The 18,550-nt window shown below is 39.3% G+C and overlaps 1 protein-coding gene across 29 annotated transcripts in view; it reads right to left on the bottom strand.

Moving 5' to 3' along the window:
- PBRM1 (polybromo 1) overlaps window positions 1–18,550 on the bottom strand; it is a 125,737-nt gene that overhangs the window by 44,359 nt on the left and 62,828 nt on the right. For 28 of the 29 annotated variants that reach the window (XM_064274414.1, XM_064274416.1, XM_064274410.1 and 25 more), the window contains 3 exons: window positions 15,377–15,482; window positions 9,885–10,527; window positions 2,587–2,798 (listed from right to left, as the gene is read on the bottom strand). In XM_064274414.1, the coding sequence (XP_064130484.1) occupies window positions 2,587–2,798; window positions 9,885–10,527; window positions 15,377–15,482 (961 nt within the window). Of the gene's footprint in view, window positions 1–619; window positions 800–2,586; window positions 2,799–9,884; window positions 10,528–15,376; window positions 15,483–18,550 lie in introns of all 29 variants that reach the window. The other variant, XR_010318972.1, reaches the window with a different exon arrangement.

The following is an 18,550-nucleotide window of genomic DNA, read 5'->3' as shown; positions in this document are numbered from 1 at the left end:
TTTATATCTGTCATTTTACTATTTGTTTCCTATGTTGTATTTCTTACGTTCTACTTTTCTTCCTTTACTACTTTCTTTTATGTTAAACAAATATTTTCTGGTGTATAATTTTAATTCCTGCCCTGATGTTTTGCTATTTGTTTTTCAGTGGTTGCTCTAGGCATTTCAATGTGCATCTTTAACTTATTATAATCTACTTCAGGTTAGTCCTGATTTAATTTAATTAAATATAGCAACTTTGCTCCAATATAGCTCCATACCCCCTTCTTCTGTGCTATTACTATTACATATATCACATCTGGAGCCCTGGTGGAGTGATGGTTAAGAGCTCCGTTGCTAACCAAAAGATCAGCAGTTCAAATCCACCAGCTGCTCCTTGGAAACCCTATAGGGCAGTTCTACTCTGTCCTGTAGGGTCGCTATGAGTCGGAACTGACTTGACAGCACCTAACAAATAACTACAACAATATTACATCTATAAATGTTAAAAAACCTAACAATACACTGTTGCAATTATTGCTTTACACATAATAGTGATTTTAAAAAAACATAATAATGGTTTTTTAGAGAGGAAAAAAAGTGAAAAAAAAAAAATACACACATGTTCTTTTATATTTACCATTTCCAATGCTCTTCAGTCCTTCCCGTTGACTCGAGTTACCATCTGGTGTCAATTTCTTTTAGCCTGAAGCTCTCCTTTAAGTATTTCTTTTAGGGCATGTCTGCCAGCAGTGAATTCTCAGTTTTTGTTTATGTGGGAATGTCTTTATTTCAACTTCATTTTTGAAGAACAGTTTTCCTGGATATATAAGTCTTGGTTCAGTTTTTTTCTCTTTTAACACTCTGAATGTCATTCCACTGTCTTCTGGCCTCCATTATGTTTTATGAGAAGTCAGGCATTATTCATATTATTGTTTCCTTTATGAGTTGAGTTATTTTGCTGCTTTCAAGATTTTCTCTTTTTCTTTCAGCAGTTTGATTATGATGTACCTAGAAGTGGTTCTCTTTGTGTTTATCTTACTTGGGGTTCTTAGAGTTGTAGGTTCATGTTTTTTCATCAAATTTGAGACATTTTCAGCCACTGTAGCTTCATATATATTTTTTCTCCTCCTTTCTTTCTCTCCTCTCCTTCTGGGACTCCTAATACAGATAAACTAAGACAACTGACACCAGGGGCTGTTCCTAGGTCTGCATAGCTAGGGTTAGCCAATGCTTCAGGCAAAGGTTGTGTTCAAACACCTCAAACCTATAAGGTTTCATCCTCTGCTGATTGATCTGTGCAAGGGTTAGGAAATGCATGGAAAGGTGCAATTGGTTTTCAAGTATCCTCTGAATTTTGCTTTTTGTCAGGTTCTCACATCTTCCCTGCACCTGCACCTGCATAGTTTTCTAATCAGCCAAGAATGTGTGGAGAGCTTATTTCAGCCCTTCTATGGCTCTCTCAAGGAGCCCTGGTGAGGCAGTGGTTAAGCATCTGGCTGCTAACTGAAAGGTCAGTGGTTCAAACCCACCAGCCACTCCACAGGAGAAAGATGTGGCAGTCTGCTTCTATAAATATTTACAGCTTTGGAAACTCTACGGGACAGCTCTACTTTGTCCTATAAGGTTGTTATGAATTAGAATTGACTCAACAGCAACGGGAGTGGTATGGCTCTCTCATTTCCCAGATCTTTCTCAACTCCAACCATCACCTTGGGCTAGTAAAGCTGCAGGTTTTACTTTGAGCTGGCAATGGCACGGATGCACCCATGCACACATACACTCATCCCAAACCAGTGCATTACCTCTGGTGGCAAAGCTATTGGTTTTTGCAGCTAGCCCTACACAGGTAAAATTACCATTTTCACCAACCAGGTTTCTTTCTCATCTTTTTTGGAGATGCCATCACTTATAATACTTACTTCAAATCAATTTATTTTGTTTTCTTGCCTAAGGGGGTAAAAAAACTAAAGTGGAAGTTTGATGCTAAAGGCTAACGTAACTCTTTGGGAAACCAAGTATTCAAGGTATCCATGTGAACTCAAGCTTTATCAGAAATGAGCAAGTTTGTGATAAAAGTTCCCACTATCAAAATATTTCTATATTCTGGCAAATCACTCAAAAAATAATAATTTTAGGTTGATATATATATATATATTTTTTATGATTAAAATAAAATTTTCATTCTAAGAACGTGGTTCAACCAAAATATCATCTACTTGTTTGGCCGAGAGTCCGTATGAGGAAAAACCATGCTACTGAGTGATGTGGCAGAAACTTGATGTACTCACTACTTTTAGCCCCATATGGCTTCTTAGGTTTTCATCTACTAATAATGTTAAGAAGTATTAAGCTCCCATTCTCGTGAATTAATTGACTCTTTTCCTGGGTACTAGGGTAATGGTTGTGTCACATACAACTTCTAATCTTTTCCAGCCTGATGACCAAATTAATGATAAAAACATCTCATTTCACCACATCTACTGTGAGAGTCAACACCATGAGCAGTAATTTACATAAACAGAACCTTCTCCACAGCTAATAATGACATCAGTTAGCACAGAGTATAATATTTCTTCATATTTTATAAAATGAAAAGAAACTAACCTCTTTTCTCTTCTTCTCGTTTTAGTTTATCTTCCTCTATTTCTTTTGGTAATTTTTCCTTTTTCTCTTTCTCCACATCATTATGCAAATGTTTTGTGGTATAGCTGAGTGCTGGTGAAAGGAGGATCTCTCCATTTTTGCAGAGTTCATCACGGATTTTAATAAAAAACTGCTGAAGCTCTACTGCATCCTCATATATTTCAGAATCTGTCCTATAACGGCATCAAGAGCATCCATTGACACACAAACTACTTATTTCATACACCTCAATTATACGTTAAATTCTATTAACTACTTCTTTAATATGTTAATTAATATACTTTTGTTTAGTTCTAAGAAAGGTATCTCCTTGATGTCTGTTAGAACAAAATCTGAAGTGTCATTTGACCATGGGAGCCTCATGCCCCGTTTCCTTTTCTTTAAGGCTCACTCCTTGTATACAGATCATGAAACAGAAAAGGCCTAACATAGTTCCCTGTGGAGGTATGTAATAGATTGAATTGTACTCCCCTAAAAGGGCTTTTTTTTTTTTTTTTTAAAAGGGCTAGGGCCATGATTCCCAGTATTGTGTGATTGTCCTCCATTCTTTGATCTGATGTAATTATCCTATGTGTTCTAAATCCTAACCTCTATGATGTTAATGAGGCAGGATTAGAGGCAGTTATGTTAATGAGGCAAGACACAATCTATAGGATTAGGTTGTATTTTGAGTCAATCTCTTTTGAGATATAAAAGAGAGAAGTGAGCAGGGAGGAGAGGGGCCTACTACCACCAAGAAATAAGAGCCAGGAGCGGAGCATGTCTTTGGACTCAGGGTCCCTGCGCTGAGAAACTCCTAGACCCAGAGGAAGATTGGTAACAAGGAGCTTCCCCCAGAGCCAAAAGAGAGAGAGAAAAAGCCTTCCACTAGAGCTGATAACATGAATTCGGACTTCTACCCTCCTTGACTCTAAGCTGGCAACCTGAATTTGGACTTCTATCTTCCTTGACTGTGAGTGAACAAATTTCTATTTGTTACTGCCATCTACTTGTGATATTTCTGTTACAGCAGCACTAGATAACTCAAAGTACACGGCACATGCATCAGTAGATTCTAGCAAAAGAACATGGCTACCAGCGTCGAGAACTGTATACAAGGTTCTATATCATGTCCAACACTTACTTGCATCTAATCCTTGGATTAATTTCTACTTTCCTTTAATGGGGACCAATATAATGTATAAAGTGTTAACAAAAGATTTAGGCAATGTCCATTTTCTTCTCTTTTGGACCTGCTTTTGGGTCATAGTTGTCTAGGTTGGTAGGACTCAGTGAATATCTGAACCTAAACTGCAAAGCCATGAGGGCATCCTATAATGGTTACAGGACTCAGAATCAGTGATCGCTTTAGTTTCCCAGAAATAACTATGTAAGTCTGGGAACCAACACAGGCAACACAATGAAAGATGGAAATAAAATTATTTGTGTCATATTCAGACCTTTTCTGAGCCTCTTTCCTCATTTATAAAATGAGGGAAGTAGGCAAAAAGAAACTTTAGAATTTAGACTGAAAGAAATTTTATTACTACCTCTAATTCACTGGGGTCCGAGGAAAGCTTAAACATAATTCTACTAACTAAAAACACCAGGGCCTGAAAACTTATTCACAAAGCTATCCACAGACGAATGTTTTATCAGCAGTTATGCAGACACTCTGGTTGGGCAAGTCTGGGACAGGTATAACAAGCCCAGTCAGCTGGCCACACCACTATGGTATCAAACCTCTATGAGGTCTACAAAATCCCCTTTCCCATCAGCAACGGTAAACTGGAAAACAATGAAAAAACACTGCCAATAATCTAAATGGGTGTTTTTGGAAAAATTTAAAAAATCTTTTCAGGTTACAGAAATGCTAATACTTGTAGGAAAACAATAAAAATAAAACTTACTAAGGGAAGAAACACCTAAGACACTATTTTGATGCCTGCTTTCTGAAGAGAGATGTCTGAAACCTATCTACTTGAAATACCACATGCTGAACTCATTTTATAATACCTTACAGTTTTAAACATAAAATTAAAAATGAAAGCCTATCAAACACCTACGCTCATCCAAAGACTTCATCAGAAAAGTAAAAAGATTACCCACAGACTGGGAAAAAGTTTTTAGTTATGACATTTCCAATCAGCGTCTGATCTCTAAAATCTACATGATACTGCAAAAACTCAACTACAGTGGTATCTCCTGCCTTGAGGGGAGATGAGAGGGTGGAGGGAGTTAGAAGCTGGCGAAATGGACAGGAAAAGAGAGAGTAGACGGAGAGAGCGGGCTGTCTCATTAGGGGGAGAGTAATTAGGGGTGTGTAGCAAGGTGTATATGGGTTTTTGTGTGAGAGACTGACTTGATTTGTAAACTTTCACTTAAAGCACGATAAAAATTATATTAAAAAAAAAACTACAAAAAGACAAATAACCCAATTAAAAAATGGGCAAAGGATATGACCAGGCACTTCACTAAAGAAGACACTCAGGCAGCTAACAGATACATGAGGAAACGCTCACTTTCATTAGCCATTAAAACCAAAAAACCAAACCCAGTGCCATCGAGTTGATTCTGGCTCATAGTGACCCTATAGGACACAGCAGAACTGCCCCAAAGAGTTTCCAAGGAGCACCTGGCGGATTCTAACTGCCGACCCTTGGTTAGCAGCTGTAGCACGTAACCACTACACCACCAGGATTTCCCAATAGCCATTAGAGAAATGCAAATCAAAACTACAATGAGATTCCATCTCACTCCAACAAGGCTGGCATTAATCCAAAAAACACAAAATAATAAATGTTGGAGAGGTTGTGGAGAGACTGGAACACTTATACACTGCTGGTGGGAATGTAAAATGATACAACCACTATGGAAATCGATTTGGCGCTTCCTTAAAAAGCTAGAAATAGAATCACCATACGATCCAGCAATCCCACTCCTTGGAACATATCCTAGATAATTAAGAGCTTTTACACAAACAGATATACGCACACCCATGTTCACTGCAGCACTGTTTACAACAGCAAAAAGACTGAAGCAACCAAGGTGCCCACCAACGGATGAATGGATAAATTATGGTATATTCACACAATGGAATACTATGCATTGATAAAGAACAATGATGAATCCGTGAAACATTTCATAATGTGGAGGAATCTGGAAGGCATTATGCTGAGTGAAACTGTCAGCTGCAAAAGGACAAATATTGTATAAGACCACTATTATAATAACTGGAGAAATAGTTTAAACAGAGAAGAAAATATTCTTTGATGGTTAGGAGAGCGGGGAGGGAGAGAGGGATGCAGGGAGAGGGGTTTTCAGTAATTAGCTAGTAGATAAGAATTATTTTAGGTGAAGGGAAAGACAACACAATACAGGCGAAGTCAGCACAACTGGACTAAACCAAAAGCAAAGTTTCCTGAATAAATTGAACGCTTCGAAGGCCAGCGTAGCAGGGGCAGTGGTTTGAGGATCATGGCTTCAGGGGACCCCTAAGTCAACTGGCATAAAAAAATCTATTAAGAAAATATTCTGTATCCTGCTTTGGAGAGTGGCTTCTGGGGTCTTAAACATTAGCAAGCGGCCAGCTAAGATGGATCAGTGGGTCTCAACCCACCTGGAGCAAAGGAGAATGAAGAACACCAAAGACACAAGGTAATTATGAGCCCAAGAGACAGAAAGGACCACATAAACCATAGACTACATCATCCTGAGACCAGAAGAACTAGATGGTGCCTGGCTACAATCAATGACTGCCCTGACAGGGAACACAACAGAGAACCCCTGAGGGAGCAGGGGAGCAGTGGGATGCAGACCTCAAATTCTCATAAAAAGACCAGACTTAATGGTCTGACTGAGACTAGAAGGATCCCAGAGGTCACGGTCCCCAGGCCTTCTGTTGGCCCAAGACAGGAACCATGCCCAAAGCCAAGTCTTCAGACAGGGATTGGACTGGACTATGGGATAGAACATGATACTGGTGAAGAGTGAGCTTCTTGGATCAAGGAGACACATGAGGCTATGTTGGCCGCTCCTGTCTGGAGGGGAGATGAGAGGGCAGAGGGGGTCACAAGCTGGCCAAATGGACACAAAAATAGAGAGTGGAGGGAGGGAGTGTGCTGTCTCATTAGGGGGAGAGCAATCAGAAGTATACAGCAAGGTATATATAAGTTTTTGTATGAGAGACTGACTCGATTTGTAAACTTTCACTTAAAGCACAATAAAAATTAAAAAAAAAGCCTATCTACTTGAAATACCAAATGGTGAACTTGTTTTCTAATACCTGCAAGTTTTAAATATAAAATTAAAAATGAAATCCTGCTTTTGGTAAATCCATGTTAAAGTGAAAGGGCAGATTCATAAATTTCACCATGTCATGTGTTTAGTAAAGGAAGCTTTGTGCAAGTGTCATTATAGAAAAAAAAAAACCTTGTTGCTGTTGAGTTGATTCCGATTCATAGTGACCCTACAGGACAGAGCAGAACTGCCTCACAGGGTTTCCAAGGACAGGCTGGCGGATGTGAACTGCTGACCTTTTGGTTAGTAGCTGAGCTCTTAACCAGTGCATCACTAGGGCTCATATTCTTTTTTGTTTTGTTGATTTAAACAAAGTAATACTAAGAATTTGTTAATTTAAGAGGGTAGGGGTTCTCTACATAACAACAAAAACTCAGGATGGGAAAAGAACTCTCATTCCCCTAAACTGGCGGATAATCTTTTCCGATAAGGCAGACATTCAGTAGAAGGAAATAACTGAGTTGGTAAGAGGCTCCTGGTATTTCCCTGTCCCTGTGTTTCCATGGGTCCCCTTAATCTGCAAGGGAGTCAGAGTGCTTCATTCGGGAATACTGCCAAAAGGTTAGGACAACCAGCAGCCAGCTGGCATGAGTAAGCACGTTCTATTACTGAATACTGCTGATCGATAAAACCACTGTCGCCTGAGTGAACTTTTTCCTGCGCTTTGTCTTACTGTTTAGATTTCTTCTATTTCAGGATGTGAAGTCTTAGGCAATATTACGTAACACTGGGGGTGGAGGTTGAGTGGTGATGAAGCATGAACTCTGTTAGAGATCAACGCGGAAATTTACTGCAGGTAGGCGTCATTAAACTCATAAACAATATTTCTGGGACGCCTAACTTCTTTATTGACACTATAGTAGATACAGTCATGGTTTATCAGGCACTAAACTGATGCACCTCTCATCTCAGCAGCATGACGTTAGTTCTTATTAAATACTGTAAGTAGTCACAACACTACCTTTGTTTACAAAGATAAGAATGGCTTCCCTTATGTTTTGCAACAATGCTTTGAGCACAAGAATGAAACTGTGTGTACCACTATTTCAATAAATGCATCTTGGATCCTATCGCCCAGTTCTCAAAAGCAAAAATAAATCATGTCAACGACAGGAATATGGAAAGAGCTCATTTCCTAGCGATACAAATCTGCTTAATTCTTGGAATAAATATGTCATCTATACAAGACAAAGCTGCTAATAATCTAAGAGACAAATGACCTTTGGAAGAATTACAGAACTAACTCCAAGATGTAACCGGGGTTGGCAGAGTGGCTTTAGACTTAAGGACTACTTGAGTAAACTGAGAACACACACAGACGTTTAAGCTCAGGGACAGCACAGCTTCTGTCTGTTCTGTTCACTGGTGTATCCTCAGCACCCAGAATACTAACTGGAAGCTACTCAACGAACATTTGTTGAAAAAGGGAACAGCTCTTGCAGATTTTGACTACAAGATGTCCCTCCATCTTTCTATTTCTACTCCCACTGTCTAAGAATAAGGACCACTTATTGTGGTCCTTACTCTCATGTGTCACTTGAGGACCTCTCCAATTTGGCCCCAACTCTACCTGTCTCTTAACAGACCATATTCGTTCCCTAACCCTATGCTTTTGCTCATACCCCTCAGCTTACCTGAAATATCTTCCCCACTGCTCATCGGAATCCTACCCATTTTCTTCTTCTTCCCTGATAACTTCTGTCTTTTTAGGAGAACTCTAGGCCACAGAGTTCCTTATTTCATATAACACCATCTTTACTAAGTATCAGGTTGTTACATATTGTCTTATGTCTGGAATTATTTTCTCCTAAGCGTGGGTCTTGTATTATCTGTCAGACTTCAAGCTCTTAGAGCACAGGGCTCAAGACTTGCCGTGCCTGGCTGTGCTCCATGGCTGGTGTGAGTGCCTGTCTCAGCAGCGGCACTCTGCAGTGGGGAACAAGATGAGACACACCACTTACTAGTTAAGAGACTTTCGGAACACACTTCTCTCTGCCTGTGCCTTGGGTTCTTCACATATAGACTGGGAAGATTATCAACTTCACAGAATGGCTATTATAAGGGTTAGAGATAATTTACATAAAGTACCTAGCATGGTGCTTTACAAATACCTAGTGCTTAATTGGAATAGCAAATGTGACTGTAAATTTTTCTTTCAAGGTCCAGAGAAAATGCACTTTCTTTAATGGGCTTCACAGATTCCCTAGCTGGAAATCCCCCACACGTCCAGGGACACTGGCTAGAGGCCTAGCTTTCGGCAAGACTGACTGAGCTCCAGGAAGGGAGGGTTAGTACCCTTAACTATCTACATTACCCAGGTGCCTCCAAGAGCACTCAGAAGACATGCTGTAATTGGTGAATTGAATCTGTTTTAACAGTTCAGTGTGTTATTGATGTGTGGCAAAGATATATCACCAGTCAAATGAAAGAAAATTGAAATCTGATGGAAATTTAAGCATGGTTATCTCTTGGCTGATTCTTTTAGAGCATTTAACGTCTGCTCTTAAGGTGAAAAATCTGAGATTATTAAAGAAAAAAGAAGCCTTTTCAACTTCTTGAAATGGTTGTCAAATTTAAATAATGCTAACCTCAGATCAATACTGCAAAAACTATTTTAATTTATTTAAGACATTCTTGGATTGAATTTAAACTTTAAAAGAAAAAACTATTTCTAATTTACTAGCATTTTATTCTTTAAAAATCATGTTCTGCAAATGTTGTATTTTAAGAGCTGATACTTTTTCACAGATCTTCAATTTTGGTTTACTCCTTCTCACTGGGCCTAATCTAGATGATTTAGAAGTGTGCCCTCTCCCTCCAAGAGTACGATCTCTCTAGAAATTTTGGCCAGTTAGAATTCAGAATGGCACCTTATTAGCTATAATAAGGTACCCAAGCCAAAACCGTACATCAAACCAGTATTCCTTTTGGTTTTGCATTAAATATCACTTTCTCAAAAAGAAATGACTGTGAAAACATACCGGTTCATCCTTCTTGCCCTTTCCAATACTTCAAACATATGCTCTTGAAATAAGTCAAGCCGCCGGTAACGATTATTTTCAACATTCTTCCTAATTATGTCAAAAATAAGGGGAGGTTTGTTTGGAAAGCTGGGATCCACAGCAGGAATTTCTGCTAAGGAATCACTGTAGCATCTCCCCTCATCATCCTGATGACTCATGACTGACACAAAAAGATTGTGGATAAGTTCCTGAATCAGCAAGGTCACATTCGGGACATGAGAGTCCTCATCTCCCTCAAGGTCTCTGCGAGTTTCAAGCAGGACTTTGTGTAGGACAAGTGCATCTTTGTAGATCAGGGACTCAGGCTCATTGTATGTACAGGCATTGTTAAACATCATGACAAAGTCCTCAACCATAGAGTCTATATCTTGGTACTTGTTGGCCATCATGTGGCTTCGAATTTTTTCCATGTCCATGGGCTTTTTGATGGTCAGATAGTAGTCAGGCAGCTCGGATCTGGAGGGAAGCCTCAGAAATATGGCACTGAGGCGGCGACCCCTTTTATCAGTATAGTTCTTTACAGCCTCATAGACTTCATTTAATTTCTGCTGCATTGGAGTCATGTATTTTGACTTCTTAGGAGAAATGCCACTCTTCCTACCTAAAGAAACAGATTTAATGTTAACGGACAAAATTAAATAAATGAACCTAAATCTGTATAGAGTTTATGGCATAACCATAAGAAAGGGACTACTCCATGTGATTTGTAAAACACAGTAATTAATTAGCACACGATTACTGAAATACAGACTAAAGACAAAAAAGAACTAGAAAAAATTTAATTTATTTTAAATAATCATATTTTTGGTGGGAGAATAAGTACTGTTATGCTTAGACAGTTATGATTAAGATGGAATAAAGCACATGAGTAGCTGTGTGACATTCTAATTCCATCACCTCTAGTATCCTTGAGAACTGAGATTTCTTCATGGGAAAAAACGAAAAAGAGACACAGCTATAAGACAGAAAAGATGGAGTAAAAAAACCTGTAGCTTTGAATCTTTATTGAAAATACCAGTATGACTTCATGGTGTCTTTTATCTTTAAATGTAAATATATACACAAACATATTTCCTAGCTCTAGCCACTAAAAATGCCTAGAAACAGTGACCAACTCAGTACCAGGGTATTCCAGATTACAGTTTTGAAACATTAATTTCCACTAAAAGATTAGTGCTTTTTGGCAAATGGTTTATTCCCAGTTTGCACAAGATGAGCAGGGCATATTTTGAAACACCAGAGAGTAAAGACTATTAATAACGTTTTACCACGGTCATGTCAAAAGAACACAGGACCGTTTTGGAAAATGATACGGTGCTTCCTTAAAAAGCTAGAAATAGAAATACCATATGATCCAGCAATCCCACTCCTAGGAATACATCCTAGAGAAATAAGAGCCGATACACGAATAGACATATGCATACCCCATGTTCACTGCAGCATTGTTCACAATTGCAAAAAGATGAAAACAATCTAGATGCCCATCCACAGATGAATGGATAAACAAACTATGGTATATACACACGATGGACTACTACCCAACGATAAACAACAATGATGAACCTGTGAAGCATTTCACAACATGGATGAATCTGGAGGGCATTATGCTGAGTGAAATAAGTCAATCACAAAAGGACAAATATTGTATGAGGTCCCCTATGACAAAAATTCATGAAAAGGTTTATACACAAGAAGAAACAATCTTGGATGGTTATGAGGAAGGGTGGGGGCGGGGGGAGGAAAAACACTAAATTGACCATAGATAAGTGGTAACTCTGGTGAAGGGTAAGACAGTACACAATGCTGGAGAAGCCAGCACAACTTGTCCAAGGCAAGGTCATGGAAGCTCCACAGGCACATCCAAACTCCCTGAGAAAATTACTAGGCTCAGGGCGTGGGGACCATGGTTTTGGGAAACATCTAGCTCAATTGGCGTAACATAGTTTGTAAAGAAAATGTTCTACATTGTACTTTGGTGAGCAGCGTCTAGGGTCTTAAAAGCTTATGAACGGCCATCTAAGATACTCCACTGGTCTCACCCGTTCTGAAGCAAGGGAGAATGAAGAAAAACCAAAGACACAAAGGAAAGATTAGTCCAAATGGCTAATGGACCACAACTACCACAGCCTCCACCAGACTGACCTCAGCATAACTAGATGGTGCCCAGTTACCACCACCAACTGCTCTGACAGGGATCACAATACAGGGTTCTGGACAGAGCTGGAGAAAAATGTAGAACAAAACTCTAACTCACAAAAAAAAACCGCAAAAAACAAACAAAAAACTTACTGGTCTGACAGAGACTAGAGAAACACCCCCAGAGTATGGTCCCCAGACACCCTTATAGCTCAGTAATGAAGTCACTACTGAGGTTCACCCTTCAGCCAAAGACGAGACAGGCCCATAAAACAAAATGAGACTAAATGGGCACAGCAGCCCAGACAAGGATGAGAAGGCAGGAGGGGACAGAAAAGCTGGTGATGGCAAACCCGAGGTTGAGAAGAGGAGAGTGATGACAGGTCATGGAGTTGCCAACCAATGCCACAAAACAATATGTATATTAATTGTTTAATGAGAAATTAGTTTGCTCTGTAAACCGTCATCTAAAGTACAATATAAATAAATAAATAAAAATAAAAACAGAGGAACCAGCCTGGGACAGCATGAGCATCAGTGAAGACAACAACCACAGTGGACTGAGTTCAGCAACACGCTTAAATCTGGGAGCTCTTAATGACATGTAAACAATAAACAAAAAACTGGGTAAATGTTGGAGAACTATTGTAAGCAATGCACTATTTTAAAAACCAGTAAACGAAGGGGAAAACAAGCCAAAAAAGAAAAAATCCAAGCTTTTATCCTCCTTTCAAAAAAACAAAACAAAACAACAACAACAAAACACCGTGTACCACTGGATACCCAAATTTTGGCAGAGGTAAAGTTTCTCTATATGGAAGTCTTACAGTTAATAAACGAGCACCAAAAAAAGCCCAAGCCCACTTCAGTCAAGTCAATTCCGACTCACAGCAACGTGATAGGATTTCTGAGGCTATAAATCTCTATGGAAGCAGATTGTCACATCTTTCTTCCGTGGAGCTGCTGGTGGTTTCAAACCGCTGAACTTCTAGTTAGTAGTCGATTGCTTTAACCACTGCACTACCAGGGCTCCTTATAAATGAGCAAGGAATGATGAAATTAAACTATCGCAATTTTACATCCCTTTGATGAATTAATGAAGTGAACATGAGCAGCAGTTAAGAGAAACAACCAGCTATCATGTGCCACCTGAGAAACACAAAGCACCTATGAAGTTGTCTTTTGTACCAAAGTGAGGGAACAGGGGATCCAAACTGAATGTGATCGAGCCTTTGGCTTCAACTACCAATTTACAGGAGAAAACAAAGGACAGAAGAATACATTAAATAACTGCGTTGCAAGCCCTTCAACAAAAAAAAAAAAACTATAAGGAGTGGGGAGGGGAAAATGAAAGAGGAACTTAGAGATAAAAAGAGGCTTACTATCACTCAAATGCAATGGATGGACCATTATTTGAATCCAACCTCATCTAGACACTGTTCTTCAAGATGTGATATAAGTGGAGAAAACCTCTTATGAAATATCCTTGCCAAGCAGAAATGGAATCTAATCAAGTCTTCAGAGTTAACTCCCATGTACAAGAAATAAGGGGGATGAAGGAAAAAATTAATTGACATCACAAGGAAACAAACTGACTAATCTACAACTTGGGACACCACACAAGGCAGTGGCCCAGTTTTCTCCATGAGTTAATGGCATGAGGAAATAAGAGGAGGAGAACTGCTCTAGAGTACAAGAGCTCACGGGCATAACAATCAAATGTAAAATATAGAACTTATTTAGATCCTGACTGGAAGAAACCAAATGTAAAAATATTTATGAGACAATTAGAAAAATTTGAAAATTTGTCAGGTAGTAGATGTGATAATGACTTCATGGTTATCTTAGAAAATGTCTCCATTTTTTACAGATGCATACTGAATTAGGTAGAAACGAAATGACACGATTGGATTTGCTTTACAATAATTTGGGGAAAAAAGGTATATAGGATATAAGCATGGCACAATCTTGGTAAATGCTGAACCTATTTATTCTCTGAACTTTCAAATATATATGTATGCACTTAATCTGTCATGGAAGAAGTACGACCAGAATGCACCTTAGAAGCAAGGATGGTGAGACTATGTCTCACATACTTCGGACATGTTATCAGGAGGGATCAGTCCCTAAAGAAGGACATCACGCTTGGTAAAGTAAAGGGTCAGCGAAGAAGAGGAAGACCCTCAACGAGATGGATTGACACAGTGGCTGCAACAATGGGCTCAAGCATAGCAACAACTGTGAGGATGGCGAAGGATCGGGCAGTGTTTTGTTCTGTTGTGCACAGGGTGGCTGTGAGTTGGAACCAATTCAACAGCACTTAACAACATATATACATGTGTATAAATTAAAAAAAAAATTATTTTATTTTTATTTTTTTATTACTGTTTAACTGTTCTTTAGCTATCATTAGTCTCCTAATTCAACTTATGAAATTCAGTTTTAGTTTTGAAAGATATTATGTCCCTATAAAGTAAAATAAGAAAAGCTCTGTACTTTTGCTATTTGATCTTTGTGAAATTATCAGTTTCAACCAGCATGCTTTTAAAATTTCAAGAAAGGTAAGTGCCTCAATAAGAAGGAACTACCACTTGGCAGTGAATCACACCAAAGCTACTGTGAAATTCAGTTTACAGTTATTTCACATAAAAAACAGGGTCTGTTTTTTTCCCTCCCTTTAGTAAATATGGCTCTAAAGACTATCTGAGAACATCACTATCATTTGCTTGGTATTTATTTTATTTACATATTTTAAGTAAGGTAGAAACCTCTTGTTTAGCCCAGTGGTATTCATTACTTTTACTGTATCCTCTTCCCTTATAGCTTTTAATAAAGCAACTTCCTACAGACCATGCTTGCAGGACAGCTGAGTTAACTCATAGCACAGTAGCTGGGCATCCCTAACCTCTCAAATTCTCAAGTCTAGTAGGAGCTTCTGGGATTCATTTTTAAATCTGGTAATTACCAAACGAACATGCCAAAAGAAAAAAAAAAGGAGTAAGAAAGAAATCTTCCACTGTACTCTTCTAGGCATCACCTAAAGGTAAAAAATACTTATTCTTACTATTTAATGTTTACAAAATGTCCACAGCATTCAAGAAAGTAAACACAACCTTTGATAGTCACAGGCCTTTCCCACAGTTTAACTATTTAAAAGGCAATAAAAAGGAGTGCTTGCGAAGAGGGAAGAAACTCCGTGCTGGAGTGCTAGTGAGTGCAAATATATTCACCGATTAATTAAATATTATTTCAGCACTTCAGTAAGCTATCCTTGGCCAGACTAAATGGAGTAACAAAGGGCGAGGATGCCTTACTCAGCTTGAGTTTGGGAGAAGCCACGTCATCCTCATCAGGCAGCGGGCCTAGCTCTTTCCTTTTATCCTTGAGCAACTTCTCCAGGATGTGTGCATCGTTGTATACCTATGTTCCATAAATAGATTTAAAGTTATTTTCTAAAAGAAATTTTTAATTGAAGTATAGTACACATTCATAAAGAAGCTTTAAAACACCGTTTAGGACAACTGGAGCTAAAAAACAAAACAAGGTTGGGCTCACTACAGAGTAATAAAATCACAATCTCTGTGGGGTGGGCTTCGGTCTCAATCTGTTTTCTTAAGCTTCCCAGGTGGTTCCAATGTGCAGACATGCACTCTAAAGTCTGTAGTATATCAAGGAGCCTTGTTGGTGCAGTGGATAAAGTGCTGGGCTGCTAACTGAAAGGTCGGCGGTTCTAACCCACCAGACGCTCTGTGGGAGAAAGTTGTGGCAGTTCTAACCCACCAGACGCTCTGTGGGAGAAAGTTGTGGCAGTTCTAACCCACCAGACGCTCTGTGGGAGAAAGTTGTGGCAGTCTGCTTCGGTAATGATTTTCAGCCTTGGAAACTCTATGAGGCAGTTCTACTCTGCCCTATAGGGTTGCTATGAGTTGGAATGGACTCGTTGGCAGTGGGGTTGGCTTTGGATGGCAGCAGATCATTGAAGGTTTCAGTGGAAGTTTTACAACACATTTACATGTGCTGTTTTCTTCAAAAACTTCTCTCTTCCACTGGAAACTCAAGGTAGCAGGCTAAGCTCAATGGAAATTAGGCATGAAAAAAAACATCTGATAGTTGGAGAGCAGTATCTCAAATATTGTTAAATTCCAAATCTATGTTTAGAAAGAGTGAGCTCACAGTCTGGAATCTAATCTGTAGAATTGGCAACAATCTCTGCTTAATGATTTCCCTCTGAAGGCTGAGGCAACGGAGATAACACGTAGCCAAGAACAAGGTTACTCACCTGATGGCCTTGCCTCCATAGCTGCCTCCCTTCCCCTCCCAGCAGACGCTATGTCCTCCCCTGATTGCCTACCAGATCAGAGGGGCTGAGAGAATAAGTGGCCTCTCTTCTTTAGCCACTTCTCTTAAGAGTGGCTTTTTTCTCTAGCAATCATAGACAAGTGGCACAGTAGCCAGTGTAAAATTCCTAGGATAGAGAAAACCATTCATGGGATCCAGAAGCACCCTCAGTGCCTACTTTACTTATATTTAATTGTAATAGCAGAAAAAAGGAATTGATCGGAAAGTGTTATTTGCAGAGATTTAAAGTATATAAAGGATATCAGATAGAAAAAATATCAAAGAAGGAGGTATGTCTTATTATGCCAATAAAGAACTGGAAAGCAAGATGCTTCATACCCAAATCAACTATTTAGAAGTGCATTTATGGGAATACCATATGCCAGTGCCATCGAGTCGGTATCAGCTCTTATTAATCATACAATTTCATGTATTGTCCTTGAAGTACGGCCATGGAGGACAGTAACCATAATGATGATGAATGATTTTAACGCTATCAGCTTTCATTTGAGTGCTTATTTGGTACCGTGCTAAACGTTGCTATTCTTGTTAGGTGCCATCAAGTTGGTTCCGAATCATAGAGACCCTATGCACAACTAACAAAACACTGCCCAGTCATGTGCCATCCTCACGATTGTTGCTATGCTCGAGCCCACTGTTGCAGCCATCTCACTGAGGGTCTTCCTCTTCTTCGCTGACCCTCTACTTTACCAAGCATGATGTCCTTCTCCAGGGACTGACCCCTCCTGGTAAACATGTCCAAAGTAAGTGAGACGTAGTCTTGCCATTCTTGCTTCTAAGGAGCATTCTGGTCGTACTTCTTCCAAGACAGATTTGTTCGTTCTTTTGACGGTCCATGGTATAGTTAATACTCTTCGCCAACACCATAATTCAAAGGCATCAATTCTTCTTTGGTCGTCCTTATTCATTGCCCAGCTTTTGCATGCATATGAGGTAACTGAAAACACCATGGCTTGGGTCAGGTGCACCTTAGTTCTCAAGGTGGTATCTTTGCTTTTCAACACTTTAAAGAGGTCTTTTACAGCCGACTTGCCCAATGCAGCTTGTCTTTTGATTTCTTGACTGCTGCTTCCATGGGTGTTGATTGTCAATCTAAGTAAAATGAAATCCTTGACAACTTCAATCTTTTCTCCATTAATCATGATGTTGCCTATTGGTCCAGTTGTGAGGATTTCTGTTTTCTCTACGTTGAGGTGTAATCTACACCGAGGGCTGTGGTCTTTGATCTTCATCAGTAAATGCTTGAAGTTCTCTTCACTTTCAACAAGCAAGGTTGTGTTATTTGCATAATGCAAGTTGTTAATGCGTCTTCCATTAATCCTGATGCCTCGCTCTTCTTCATGTAGTCCAGTTTCTCAGATTATTTGCTCAGCATACAGATTGAATAGGTATGGTGAAAGAATGCAAACCTGACACAACCCTTCCTGACTTTAAACCATGCAGTATCCTCTTGTTTTGTTCAAACTGCCTCTTGATCCATGTACAGATTCCTCATAAGCACAATTAAGTATTCCGGAATTCCCATTCTCTGCAACATTATCCGTAATTTATTATGATCCACACAGTCAAATACCTTAGCATAGCCAAAAAAAACGCAGGTAAACATCTTTCTGGTATTCTCTGCTTTCAGCCAGGATCCATCTGACATCAGTAATGATATTCCTGTTTCCATGTCCTCTTTTAAATTTTGCTTGTATTTCTGGCAGTTCCCTGTTGATATACTGCTGCAGGTACTTTTGAATGACATTCAGCAAAATTTGCTTGCATGTGATATTAATGGTATTGTTCGATAGTTTCCAAATTCGGCAGGATCACCCTTCTTGGGAATAGGCATAAATACGGATCTCTTCCAGTCAGTTGGCCAGAAAGCTCTCTTCCAAATTTTTTGGCATAGACAAGTGAGCACTTCCAGCACTGCATCCGTTTGCTGAAACATCTCAATTGGCATTCCTTCAATTCTGGAGCCTTGTTTTTCATCAATGCCTTCAGTGCAGCTTGGACTTCTTCCTTCTGTACGATCAGTTCCTGATCATATGTTACCCCCTGAAATGGCTGAATGTTGATCAATTCTTTTTGGTATAGTGACTCTGTGTGTTCCTTCCGCTTTCTTTTGATGCTTCCTGTGGTGT

The sequence above is a fragment of the Loxodonta africana genome, chromosome 22, assembly GCF_030014295.1.
Source record: "Loxodonta africana isolate mLoxAfr1 chromosome 22, mLoxAfr1.hap2, whole genome shotgun sequence".
Classification (NCBI taxonomy): domain Eukaryota; kingdom Metazoa; phylum Chordata; class Mammalia; order Proboscidea; family Elephantidae; genus Loxodonta; species Loxodonta africana.
This window is presented reverse-complemented; position numbering and strand designations above follow the sequence as displayed.